At 34.5% G+C, this 14,258-nt stretch overlaps 1 protein-coding gene across 4 annotated transcripts; it reads right to left on the bottom strand.

The window, feature by feature from the left end:
- Window positions 1–2,085: 2,085 nt before the first annotated feature.
- Window positions 2,086–9,948, bottom strand: si:dkey-75a21.2 (uncharacterized protein LOC794385 homolog). 4 transcript variants are annotated; one of them, XM_059503031.1, is made up of 9 exons: window positions 9,818–9,948; window positions 8,821–9,033; window positions 8,377–8,495; window positions 7,961–8,230; window positions 6,809–6,852; window positions 3,214–3,285; window positions 3,058–3,123; window positions 2,830–2,862; window positions 2,086–2,734 (listed from the first exon to the last, which is right to left on the bottom strand). In XM_059503031.1, the coding sequence occupies exons 1-9, from the start codon at window positions 9,884–9,886 to the stop codon at window positions 2,352–2,354; spliced, it is 1,269 nt and encodes a 422-aa protein (XP_059359014.1). In that variant the 5' UTR covers window positions 9,887–9,948; the 3' UTR covers window positions 2,086–2,351. The 4 variants fall into 4 exon arrangements, with proteins under 4 accessions (XP_059359014.1, XP_059359015.1, XP_059359016.1 ...); XM_059503032.1 differs by having other exon boundaries at window positions 2,830–2,859; XM_059503033.1 differs by having other exon boundaries at window positions 3,058–3,120.
- Between the last annotated feature and the right edge of the window lie 4,310 nt (window positions 9,949–14,258).

The following is a 14,258-nucleotide window of genomic DNA, read 5'->3' as shown; positions in this document are numbered from 1 at the left end:
TTTAAGGCTTTGGTTCTTTTAATTGTGATGAATTTGGCTCACATTTAACAAAAACCCACCAATCTCAACAAATTAGAATACCTCATAAAACCAATTATATATATATATATATATATATATATATATATATATATATATATATATATATATATATATATATATATATATATATATATATATAACATTTTGTGAATTGTTGGCCTTCTGGAAAGTATGTTAATTTACTGTACATGTACTCAATTCTTGGTAGAGGCTCCTTTTGCTTTAATTACTGCCCCAATTCAGCGTATAATGGAGGTGATCGAATTGTGGCACTGCTGAGGTGGTATGGAAGCCCAGGTTTCTTTGACAGTGGCCTTCAGCTCATATGCCTTTTTTGGTCTCATTTCTCATTTTCCTCTTGACAATACCCCATAGATTCGCTATGGGGTTCAGGTCTGGTGAGTTTGCTGGCCAGTCTAGCACACCAACACCATGGTCATTTAACCAACTTTTGGCAGTGTGGGCAGGTGCCAAATCCTGCTGGAAAATGAAATCAGCATCTTCAAAAAGCTGGTCAGCAGAAGGGAGCATGAAGATAAGAGAAATCTTTACCAAGATTTCTTGGTAAACGGGTGCAATGACTTTGTTTTTTCAAAAAACACAATGGACCAACACCAGCAAATGACATTGCACCCCAAATCATCACAGACTGTGGAAACTTAACAATAGACTTCAAGCAACTTGGGCTATGAACTTTCACCCTTCCTCCTGACTCTAGGACCTTGGTTTCCAAATGAAATACAAAATTTGCTCTCAAACTTTGGACCACTGGGCAACAGTCCAGTTCTTCTCCTTAGCCCAGGTAAGATGCCTCAGAGTGGCTTAACAAGAGGAATACGCCAACTGTAGCCAAATTCCGTGGTGGCTCTTGATGCCTTGACCTCAGCCTCAGTGCATTCCTTGTGAAGTTCTCTAAAATTCTTGAATCCAGTTTGCTTGACAATCCTCACAAGGCTTCTCTCGGTTGGTTGTGCTCTCGGCTGTGGTTGTCTTTTTCTTCCACTCAATTTTCTGTTAACATGCTTGGATACAGCACTCTGTGAACAGCCAGCTTATTGGCAATTGATTTTTGTGACTTACACTCCTTGTGAAGGGTATCAATGATTGTCAGAGACCATTTTGAAGGCTCAGGAAACCTTTGTAGGTGTTTTGAGTTGATTAGCTAGCTGATTGGCATGTCATCATATTCTAATATATTGAGATTGTGTATTGGTGGGTTTTTGTTAAATGTGAGCCAAAATCATCACAATTAAAAGAACCAAAGACTTCCGACTACGTTAGTCTGTGTGCACTGAATTTATTTAATACATGAGTTTCACAACTTGAATTGTATTACTGAAATAAATGAACTTTTCCTCGACATTCTAATTTACTGAGAAGCACCTGTATATTTGTTATAACTGCATTTAAAGAGATTGCAGAACTAAATGATTTTAGTCACAGCTATATAGGTACTAATCATGATTGTATAGGTTTATTGTTAAATGTACTTTACAAAAGCCAGTAGTAATCCTAAAACTATACTTTAAACAGGATTTTATTGTGTTTTTCAATGAAAATAGTGCAGGCTATTCATACGTTGTTTAGTAAAAACAACTACACTTTTTATTTAAACCATCCTATTCATGGTACTCAAAATCCCTGACTTTTTGTGATGGCAAGTGGAATTTAGTCAAAACATTTAATAGAATTTAAACCACATTAAAATGGCCACCACAGAGAGCCCTGATAATTAACCTGGTTAAATAAAATAACTGAACTGATGCAGTATTCAATATAAATAAACTTTGGACATATATGACAGTAAATCACATTACATGGGTGGATGGAGATGGAGATATCAGAAGCACATTTTCTCTTTTTATAAGTTTGTTAAAATTCAAGTTAACATTTAACAGTTAACATTTAACAGTTAACATTAAAGTTATCCATTTACTCTGGACACCTTGAAATATATGTTGGCCAAGCATAGGTGCAGTTATTATACATATTGTGACAACACAAACTGAAACAGAACTTTCAATGAGGGGGGGAAACACAGGGTGATACTTGATTTTTGGTTGATTTATGGGTGTTTCATTCCTGTGTGGAGTCTGTAACATAACATTAGGATCAAAATTACAACCACAAATGCTTTCTCTTATAACATGCACTGCTGAATCTGGCACATCAAGTACACATTAAACATTAAAAGTAAATGGGGTAAACACTGATTTATTCTTGTAATGGTCAGGTTTCATGATGTTCATACCAAGCTTCTCATTGCTTATTGATTAAATAGTCTCTACACAGTTTTTAGACCTCTACAGTTATTCGGTTTTCTCAAGGGTGTTATTGTCTTGCAAACAGAAAGTGAGAGTTTGGGGAGTGTTGTTGGATCTGCTGTTGCAGTATGGGTGCTCTCTTCTTGAGTTCTTCGGGGGTCTGCCAACAGCTCTTCGTCCAGCCAAAGCCCCTCTCCTCCGTGGACCTGTAGCTGGTAGTACATTGATCTGATTGATGATCGGAGTGGTCTCACCAAAGGAAAAGAGTGATGCCTGAAGAGCACTATCAGTCTTTATCTGAAAGAAACTGGACACAAAAGCTCTTATAGGCGGAGTAAAACTTGAATCCTCGTTTAGCTTCTTTTTCAGCATCCCAAAGATCTCCTCAAGCTGTCCATCTAAAGAACCAACAACCTCTTCAGCTGCACCTAAGCAAACAGATACAATGATAATGACAGTTGACTGTTAACAGTATTAGTCTGATTAATGTGAGATTAATTTAAGATGCTTGAAAATAACATACTTGTTCCTGGCTCGTCTTCTGTGAAATCCTCTGCTTTGAAACATAAAAGACTGTTTGTATACTTACTATAATAGCCAATGTAATAATCACATAACCAAATGTATTAATCAATATTAAATCTTGATCTCGGAAAACACTGAGACACAACTCATATACACAAGACCAGAGTAATAACATTTTGACTGGTCTGTTTTATATTGAAAAGTGACCAAATATGAGTCGCTTCACCTGTGGTGATGATTGGAACAGCATCAACAGAAACTCCATCTTCAATGCACGTGGTGTGTCCATCTGCTTGTTTTAGACAAAGGACAAAGTTGTGAAATCAGTATCTCTTTATAAACAATTATTGATTACAGGTGTGTGAATTACGCTCCTATTCACCTGTTATTGCTGCTGTCTCCCATGACTGTTCCAACTCTAAGGGTTTAAAAAGCTCATCTGAAATGTCCTTCTCTGAACAGACACCCATATATTGCACAAAAGAAAAAAAAAATGAAATTAAACAACAGTTTTCTGCATTTGCATTCAAATTAATGATTTAATTTAGATAAAAAGGCAAACATTTTGAATATATCTGTAACAATTTGTACATTTTAAGTATACATTTTTGTGTAACTGAGAGTTACAATAAAGTAAAAAGGTGGGCTGGACAGTATTTTGACATTGTAAAACTTTGTAAAAAATAGCATAAATAGTCTTTTCAAAAACACAAGATGTTGCAAGCAAGTACAAAATCCAAACTGTCCTGAACATTAGACTTGCTTTATTTTAAGACTTTAATAACACTTCATTAGCATATAGTTTAAAGTGCCTTAGCCTTACAATTCATTCACATTTCATTCATAACCAACATATTCTCATCTATAAGTCAAGTCAAGTCACCTTTATTTATATAGCGCTTTAAACAAAATACATTGCGTCCAAGCAACTGAACAACATTCATTAGGAAAACAGTGTGTCAATAATGCAAAATGACAGTTAAAGGTAGTTCATCATTGAATTCAGTGATGTCATCTCTGTTCAGTTTAAATAGTGTCAAGTCAACGATATAAGTGGTAGAAAGACGAGTGTATTTCCATTTTACATAAAGGATGCAGAGAGGATTAACAGTTTGGAGAACGGATGGATAAAGGCTTGTCCTGATAGCCAGCTATGATGGCACAGGTATTTCTGACTAAAAAGTATTATATATTTTGTTAAACATCTGTTGTTAGACAAATGTGATGTTATAAGTAGGTCTAAAATTCTACACATGGCACAAGTCATTGAGCAGTCAGTAACTGCAAAGGAACCATTGTAATGGGGGTAAATAAAAGGTCTTCCATTTAACATTTACTATGTGCTTTGTTTTTTATTTATTTTAACTTTTTAACTTCTACCTTAAAAACAGATGTTTTATGAAGAATTTTATATGTAGTACAGGTTAGAATGTATCCCTTCACGTAGCCTGTAACCTATAGCTCAGTCTACACAGATACATTCACTATATTTGTTTTCATACCTTCCATTTGCATTGTCTAACCTGAGACACAGTTCCATTAACCTATGGTGAGTCTATGTAAAGAAATCGCAACATTTACCTCACTTTGTAAAAAAATATATAAAATATATATATTGTATATTGCTATTCAGCCTAAAAATATGGAGATTTTTGTCCATATCGCCCAGCCCTAAAATAATGAACTAGATGCAATGCTGTATTATGAATGAAGTCATTGCTAAAGGTGATATATACAGTATATATACTACATATATACTACATATATATATATATATATATATATACAGGTCCTTCTCAAAAAATTTGCATATTGTGATAAAGTTCATTATTTTCCATAACGTAATGATAAAAATTAAACTTTCATATATTTTAGATTCATTGCACACCAACTGAAATATTTCAGGTCTTTTATTGTTTTAATACTGATGATTTTGGCATACAGCTCATGAAAACCCCAAATTCCTATCTCAAAAAATTTGCATATCATGAAAAGGTTCTCTAAACAAGCTATTAACCTAATCATCTGAATCAACTAATTAACTCTAAACACCTGCAAAAGATTCCTGAGGCTTTTAAAAACTCCCAGCCTGGTTCATTACTCAAAACCGCAATCATGGGTAAGACTGCTGACCAGAAGGCCATCATTGACACCCTCAAGCAAGAGGGTAAGACACAGAAAGAAATTTCTGAACAAATAGGCTGTTCCCAGAGTGCTGTATCAAGGCACCTCAGTGGGAAGTCTGTGGGAAGGAAAAAGTGTAGCAAAAAACGCTGCACAACGAGAAGAGGTGACCGGACCCTGAGGAAGATTGTGGAGAAGGACCGATTCCAGACCTTTGGGGACCTGCGGAAGCAGTGGACTGAGTCTGGAGTAGAAACATCCAGAGCCACCGTGCACAGGCGTGTGCAGGAAATGGGCTACAGGTGCCGCATTCCCCAGGTCAAGCCACTTTTGAACCAGAAACAGCAGCAGAAGCGCCTGACCTGGGCTACAGAGAAGCAGCACTGGACTTTTGGACAAATTTTGCATGTCATTCGGAAATCAAGGTGCCAGAGTCTGGAGGAAGACTGGGGAGAAGGAAATGCCAAAATACCTGAAGTCCAGTGTCAAGTACCCACAGTCAGTGATGGTCTGGGGTGCCATGTCAGCTGCTGGTGTTGGTCCACTGTGTTTTATCAAGGGCAGGGTCAATGCAGCTAGCTATCAGGAGATTTTGGAGCACTTCATGCTTCCATCTGCTGAAAAGCTTTATGGAGATGAAGATTTTGTTTTTCAGCACGACCTGGCACCTGCTCACAGTGCCAAAACCACTGGTAAATGGTTTACTGACCATGGTATTACTGTGCTCAATTGGCCTGCCAACTCTCCTGACCTGAACCCCATAGAGAATCTGTGGGATATTGTGAAGAGAAAGTTGAGAGACGCAAGACCCAACACTCTGGATGAGCTTAAGGCCACTATCGAAGCATCCTGGGCCTCCATAACACCTCAGCAGTGCCACAGGCTGATTGCCTCCATGCAACGCCGCATTGAAGCAGTCATTTCTGCAAAAGGATTCCCGACCAAGTATTGAGTGCATAACTGAACATAATTATTTGAAGGTTGACTTTTTTTGTATTAAAAACACTTTTCTTTTATTGGTCGGATGAAATATGCTAATTTTTTGAGACAGGCATTTTGGGTTTTCATGAGTTTTCATGAGTATGCCAAAATCATCAGTATTAAAACAATAAAAGACCTGAAATAGTTCAGTTGGTGTGCAATGAATCTAAAATATATGAAAGTTTAATTTTTATCATTACATTATGGAAAATAATGAACTTTATCACAATATGCTAATTTTTTGAGAAGGACCTGTATACACACACACACACACACATCTGTGTGTATATATATATATATATATATATATATATATATATATATATATATATATATATATATATACAAACCCGATTCCAAAAAAGTTGGGACACTGTACAAATTGTGAGTAAAAAAAAGAATGGAATAATTTACAAATATCATAAACTTTTATTTTATTCACAATAGAATATAGATAACATATAACATGTTGAATGGGACAACATTCCTATTCCTAAACTTGAGCAACTTGTCTCCTCGGTCCCCAGACATTTGCAGACTGTTATAAAAAGAAAAGGGAATGCCACACAGTGGTAAACATGGCCTTGTCCCAACTTTTTTGAGATGCGTTGATGCCATGAAATTTAAAATCAAGGTATTTTTCCCTTAAAATTATACATTTTCTCAGTTTAAACATTTGATGTATCAAACATTTGATTGTATTCTGAATAAAATATTGAAATTTGAAACTTCCATATCATTGCATTCTGTTTTTATTCACAATCTGTACAGTTTCCCAATTTTTTTTTAATCGGGTTTGTATATATATATATATATATATATGTGTGTGTGTGTGTGTGTGTGTGCTTCCATTTTTGCAAAAATTGTCTCACCTGCCGGTTCAGCACATGTTTTCTGAAAAAGCTTGTGGTATAATCTGTAGAGAAATATAATACAAGTCAAGATTCAATATTCATATATAATATTCATAAAAATATTGAATTTTTTGTCTTCTTAAAGGGATAGTTTTACCCCAAAATGAAAATTCTGTCATCATTTACTCACCCTCATACTCATCCAAATCTGAATGAGAATGTAAAAGAAGATAGTCTGAAGATGGCTGGTAATTAGGGCTGCACGATGTGTAGCATTTAAAATGAGAATGTAAGTGTGCTCACCCCATTTTTGTTTGTAAGAAAAAATTATATTAGATTTCATATCGCAATATATATTGCACAAACATAAAATATCTCAATGTCATTTTTTCCCAATATCGTGCAGCCCTACTGGTAATCAAACAGTTTGTGGTTCCCATTGACTTCCATAGAAGGCAAACACCAACTGTTTGATTACCAGCAATCTTCAAACTATCTTATTTTGTGTTCAACATAAGAAAGCACCTCATACAGGTTTGGAAAGAGATGAGTGAGTAAATGATGACACAATTTTCATTTTTGTGTGAACTATCCCTTTAGGCTTAATTCAATTTGTCAAATGATGAAATTCTTAGAGACATCACAACATTTAGGATTTAATATATTAAACTATTATTATATTATTATGAGAAAATCTAAAAAGGCCTTTAACACTAGCTTGCTCTATTCTTTTTCCTATATCTATTTTTCTTTTTATTTATTATAATAAAAAAAAGAAACCTTGCTATATGTACTGCGTTTAGCTCACTGAGACTTGTCATAGTACTTGCATATTATTGCTCTTTTGTTGATTTGGGTTCCTTCCATTGTCCTCATTGTAAGTCGCTTTGGATAAAAGCGTCTGCTAAATGACGAAACGTAAATGTAAATATATAAAATATTTTTGTTACTTGATCGTTTACCTCTTAAATTTTTTAAAATCATTAGAAAAATGTGTAACTTTTTCCACAATTACAAAGAGTCTTAAGAACTTGAAACTAGATTTGGGACTAGATTTTTTAAAAATATGAAAACTAATTGTTTTATTATTGACTCATAAACAGCTTCACTACTGTACATTAACATTACACATTTTAAATACAGATTTTACTATTTTACTGAATGACTGACCTGTAGCAGAACGGAAGGTCTGGGCAAATGGATCGATCTGCAATAGCATAAGTGTAGTTATCACCTTCCTCTTCCTGCAGGTTGTATTTAATAGTTTTGAGTGCAGATGAAGGAGAGTGACCGCTTTTGTAGAGCTGCTGTAGCTTTTCAATGGTGTCATTTGACACATCTCTCCACCTCATGACCTCAGCTGTGTTCAGTCTATGATTATGTTCATTTCTCAAGTTCACATGAAGGAAATAGCCCTCTTCAATGTGTGGATCTCCTGATCTGTGGAAGGACAGATTAAGTATTATGTTGTAATGCAGAGTTTTAAAATAGATTGCACGATTTTCTGCAAATTAAATAAATTGTAAATAAAATAAAAGTTTGGGTGTTCAAATTTCTGTTGAACTGTATTGTGTTTCTGGTCTCACCTGGACTTTCTTTCACACATAAATCTCTTGAGAATCAGAAACATGGTGGCAGGGCAGTTGGTATTTTTGCTTGTCTTGGATGATGAACTGTATGTTTTGTGCTGGCATCTCAGATCCACCTGTGGAATATACACAAACTCTCAAATTTATACTGAACATTATTTTATTTTTTTATCACCTTTACCATTAATCCTGTTATTATTATTATATTATTGTTAATCTTCATTTAATTTCTTTATTACAATAACTTTCACTAAAGCTTTACATTAACAAACACACTGCTTAGCCAAGGTCACCTTTTAAGTAATTTTAGAGAATGTGACTACACTTATTGATTACACACAATAAGAACAGGGATGTCTGTTGTGAAAGGTAATCAGGCTCTGTTTTGATATCATGTTGCCTTTAAAGTGTACATAATTCAATTAAAGTGTACATAAATACTCTGTATTTGTTGTAGCGTCCAGAGTCAGGGTATGTCCTAGATTTCCTCCATGTTAAAGCTGAGGATTTCTGGAAGTCCTCCAGCCACTTCTGGACTTGCTCCTCTGTAGTCATCTGCAACTTAAGAGCCGCTCTGAAGTTTTCAACATCCCCCGACATTTCCAGCAGTTCATGATGACAAAGAAGATGACTGTAGCCGGGTGGCAAGATTTTCTACAATAAAAAAATTCAGTCAATAAAACACACACACACACAATATCACAAGAATATGTCCAAGTCACATTTCACCCTAAATTCGAATTATTATTTTTTTGCTCTGTCATTTCAATTTTCAATTTCATTTTTTTATAATAATAATAATTGTTCATAATGATGATTTGCATTAAATTTTAATTACTGTAAACAATGTGTTTTTAGATATTGCAGTATAATTTTAAATGCAGTACAACAAATGCTACCAAGGATACCATTATACTTTTAAATATTCAAAATAAAGGGCAAATACTTTTTCCCCCTGAAGCAAATAAACAAAAAAGTCTAGTCAGGCTAGCTTTAGTAACTATTGTGTTTTTTAGCAAGAATTATAGCACTATATAGTGGATCTCATTTTGACTGGCAGCAGTGGTGATTGGTTCTGCATGTGTTTAGACAATTTGCGTTTGTTTATTAACCTATTTTATAGAAAATACAATTACACTGAGGAACCACATGGAGCCAAAGGTAATATCTAACTTACGGTTATTATACATACAATGGTATAACTATGTTATAACTATGATATAGATTTATAAGGGTTAGCAAGACTTTAATTAAAGCATTAACACAATTTTATAGGCTACCGAGCCGTACAAAGTTAATGTAATTTATAAACGCAAGGGGTAAATATTATACATTAATCATGTCAGCTGTGCTAACATTAGCCAACTAGCTCACACAAACTCAGGTCGCTCTTTAATAGTGAAAACATCATCTGCTATTAATATAAATTATAACAAACCTCCACATGATCTGTATCTTCTGATGCTTTATCCTCTCCAATACAATGCTGACATTTTAATAGTGTCATTTTGAGCAGCTCAGCACAGCCGGAGAGCTAAAGTTCTCGAATCGGGTCTAAAGGTAACCGTCCTACGCAAAACTCTCGCGAGAATTCAAGGACTTATTTGGAGTCCACAAAGCGTTCTCTGGCTTTACTTTGCCAAAGCATGGGTAACATTAAATTACAGACATGCACATTTTCTTTCATACAAAAACGATTGATACAATTTCAGATTATGTATGTGTTTGGTTTATTTGTTTGTTTGTTTTTATAGTTTTTCTTTGTTGATATTGACCAATTTATGTTTAACGTTATGTTGTTTTGGGACATATAACATTCTAATTTATTTTGTTGAGCTGTTGCTTCTATCCAGTGTTTTCTTTTTGTATATTAATAATTTGATTTGGGGTTCTATAACCAACTGAATATGTTCAAATCTCTGGTTTGTATGCCAATTTGGCGATTTTATTTTATTTTTTTAAGGTCATTGACACCTTGTTGCTGGCTTTTATGTGTTCTAAGCTAAGGGAAATGCTTTTAATGTGAAGTTGCCAATGAACTAGCATTAGCAAAGTCTCTGAAATTGTCTTACCAGTCTTACTCTATTAGACACTCCAAGCAAATGCCTTCTGTTTACGATTTGGCTCTGTCAGTTAACTGTAAAAAGACTAAAATAATGATATTCCGAGAGAGAAAAAGAGATCTCTTTTGAGATGTCTTTTTACAGTTAACTGACAGAGCCAGATCGTAAACAAAAGACATTTGCTTATTTTATGATTCAAACACTAAGGCTTAATAATCTCTGCTCATTACTTACTATCTTATTGTATTTCTACGCCATAACCGGTTTTATACGCAATCTTAGTACGTATTACTCGTATGTGAATTGGAATTTACCCCATGTTTCTTTCCGGCTTGAAATGCTTCCGTCTGATCGAATGATTGGTTAAACTCTGCAGTCAAGTGATTGTCTATTGGTGGAGGACATCCCTCAAATGTTGTGCCAGCACTCTGTGTTTTTAGTTTACGAGTGCATTACATTTAGTGGGAAACCTTTTGCACAAGTATATTTTTATTACTGCTTTTCAGAATACATGTAATACAGTTAAATGTTTTGTTTGATATGACGTAAGCTGTTCACAGTCACTTGCTAAAATAACCCGACGATAGTTGTAGGTTGCACCTTTAGCTAAATAACTAACTAACCAACCAACCTATCTGTCGATCCGCGCTATACGTGCTGTTAATTGTGTTCTTCCATTATTCTGACGAATAACTACATGATTTTCTCTTATTTTTATCAGAGGTGGGAACAGGTGAGCATTCATTAATGATAATAAAATTGCCTGGTATACAGCTGGGGTTAAAATATCTGAGCTGTACATTTGTAGATTGAATCCTAGATTAAACACAACTTGGAAGTATGGATCACTAATCATTGTAAGCTACTTCATTTGTATATTTATCTATTCAATGTTGATGTTGCTGTGTAGTAGTGAAGATCTGAGCTAATAACTTTTACTGTAGCCATTAGCATGAATGATCTTTGTTACAGTGCGAGCAGTTTATTGACTCTGTCCAATAATGACAGTGTGTAATTTCATGAATTGACACGTATTTAACGGTTTGGGGGAACAGTGTCATTCAGATAGATGGAGGTGGGTCTTTTGATGCTTGGTGATAGTATTGTACATATTCTGTATATTCTGGCTTCAGCACATTTACATGTAAATGGTATTATCACTATTAGGTTATACAAAACAGAATAACAGAAAACTCCCACTTCACAATTTTTTTGATGGTTTGTTCTACTTTTAACCCTCTATGGTACGAAGTTGCCATATGGCAACAATTAATTTCTACTAATTTCCTTGTTATTCTGAAAAACTACAATATATCGCATTATGGGAATTAAAAGGGTAGGCCTTAAGGAAGCAAATAATGTGCTGTTTTTAAGTCACATGACAACTGAATGTCCCTCCAAAACTCCTTTTCCCACTGTCATTCTGACACAGAAGACACCTGTTGAAGTGCTCTAGAAATTGTTCTATTAACCTAATTTAATAAAATAAACATTTTCTCAAGGGGGATTTTTTTTGCAACATCTTTGGCAAGTAAATTAGATATTTTCATTCACAAATCAAGTTTGTCTAACATACTTTAAATTAAGAAAATATCAAGGTTGCCATTTGGCAACTCTGTAGCACTATGGAAAAATAGGTGCATTGCCATATGGCAGCACTGTACCACAGTTTTTATAGATAGTAGCATCAATAAAATTATCACAGTTATTTATTGATTTGAAGTGTTTATTGTAGTATAGTTGTATTTATGTATAAATAAGAAAATTGTGTCTTTTCAGAAAATGAATACAGCAATATTTTTATGGAAAGGCCAATCGGAAGAGTGCAGAGTTGGCCTGTCATGGAGAAGAAAGGCTGCAGGGGGATCATGCATTAAGTGTAGCAAATGTGACTTGCACCTTTGCATCACATCTGAAAGGAACTGCTTTTTGCAGTTTCACGGGATGTCATTAAATGACATGAGTTGGATTGAGACAGGTGCACATGGATGGACTGGGAAAACACACACTTTACTTCAGGGAGCTGCCTATCGTAATACCTGTATTTTATGTTTCCATATTCTACATATTATTAGTGCATGTTCCAAACTACCATATATTTACTTAACCTGTATAAAATACTTTCAAAAATATTTGTTTTTGTTGTTGGAAACTTTGTGGATGTAAAACAATAAAAAGCAAAAATTTTTGTCTGTTTGCAAGCATTATTATAATAATTTTAAGTACCATTTAGAAGGTTTATATGATAGGAACCTACTTACTTTTGGTTTGCATGAGTTCCAAGTATGAAAATCTATCAGTATCTAAAATAAATTACAATTTTAATAGAAAAGAAAATCATAATTTAATAGAAAAACTACTTTTTTTGGCCATTTTCCATTGTGGTACACTGTTGCCATATGGCAATGTATTTCTAAATAAAGGGATGCTTAATGAAAAACTGTTTCTTAATTCCAGAAGTGTCACCTCAAACAGCACTGCTTAGTACAATATTGTACACTGGATATTAAGATCTATAATTTTTTGCATTCCCTTATTAACAAAGTTGTTTCTCATATGGCAGGGTGTTTGAATCGCAGGCAGATCTACAGGCAGCTGCGTCCCAGCCGTCAGCATGTCTGGCACTGCTACAGTCCTGCTGCAGTTTGTGAGTGGCCTTAAGAGTCGAAATTAAAATACACAGGCCAAAGCTGCCAAAGACCTCCAGCATTATGTTACCACAGAACTAAGAGAGGTAAACTGTACTACTTTGATGTTTGATACAAGGATTTGCAATTATATCAAGCTTCATTTGGAGAGTCAAAAGCATTACTTTGACAGAGTAATTTCTATATATTTATTTTTGCCTAAATTTAATGTCTTGTTACCACACTTGTGTTAATACAGACGATCAAGTTATTTGTCCTGCAGTGTGTTTTAATAAAGAAGAAAGGAAACATGTTTACAGAAAAACACTAGAATAATGGAAGCGAAACCTCATGACCACACACACTTTTGTGGATGTACTGCAAGTACTGCAAACAGGAATACTGCCTGAAGTTCATCAAACCTAGAAAAGTAGTAGTATTTCAGTAGGATGATTTAGTACTATAGGAGCATTGTTCTGCTAGCCTTGTCCAGCAATTCAGATTTTTACTTACCCTGCCAAAATTTTTCACAAGCCCTACTGCAAGCAAATAAATAATTAAAAAGAAAGGTAGTTGTTTTGGTTGGTATTGACTCTTGTACACTCCTAAAAATAAAGTTTTTTCATTTTTGGTTCCACGAAGAACCATCTCTTTCTCACCTTTTTATAATCTGAATAACCTTCTTTCGCCACAAAGAACCTTTTGTGAAAAAGAAAGCTTCTTTAGATTTTAAAGGTTCTTTATGGAATCATTTAGACAAAAAGGTTCTTCTATGGCATTGTGAAGCACCTTTATTTCCAAGAGTGTAACCTTGTATTCGGTTATGACACCTGCATTTTAGATACCAATGAAATTTCATAATCACAATTTCAGTTTTAAAAACAAAACATGACTAAAGCCTAACTATATAAAGTTCAAACCTTATGAAAGACCAAAAGTTATTAATAAACAAATAAAACAGTTTACAAAAGCACATTAAGTCTAAAACGTTTAACACAAATCTAAAATATTGACACTTGGCTTGTTTAGTTGGGGTCATTTAATTTACAGTGATATTGTTGACTTGATTGCAAATGATTGCACAAATCCTATTTGAACTGAGATGATGACATCAGTGAATTCAATGATGAACTACCTTTAACTGTCATTTTGCATTATTGACACACTGTTTTCCTAATGAATGTTGTTC

This window comes from Carassius carassius, chromosome 21, assembly GCF_963082965.1.
Source record: "Carassius carassius chromosome 21, fCarCar2.1, whole genome shotgun sequence".
Classification (NCBI taxonomy): domain Eukaryota; kingdom Metazoa; phylum Chordata; class Actinopteri; order Cypriniformes; family Cyprinidae; genus Carassius; species Carassius carassius.
This window is presented reverse-complemented; position numbering and strand designations above follow the sequence as displayed.

Excerpts from the sequence above, each read along its gene's own strand:
- si:dkey-75a21.2 (XM_059503031.1), bottom strand. The coding sequence starts at position 9,886 with ATGACACTATTAAAATGTCAGCATTGTATTGGAGAGGATAAAGCATCA. Across the intron at positions 8,496-8,820 it reads GACGCTACAACAAATACAGA|GTGGATCTGAGATGCCAGCA; the intron begins GTATTTATGTAC and ends TATATTCCACAG. Across the intron at positions 8,231-8,376 it reads ATGTGTGAAAGAAAGTCCAG|ATCAGGAGATCCACACATTG; the intron begins GTGAGACCAGAA and ends GTCCTTCCACAG.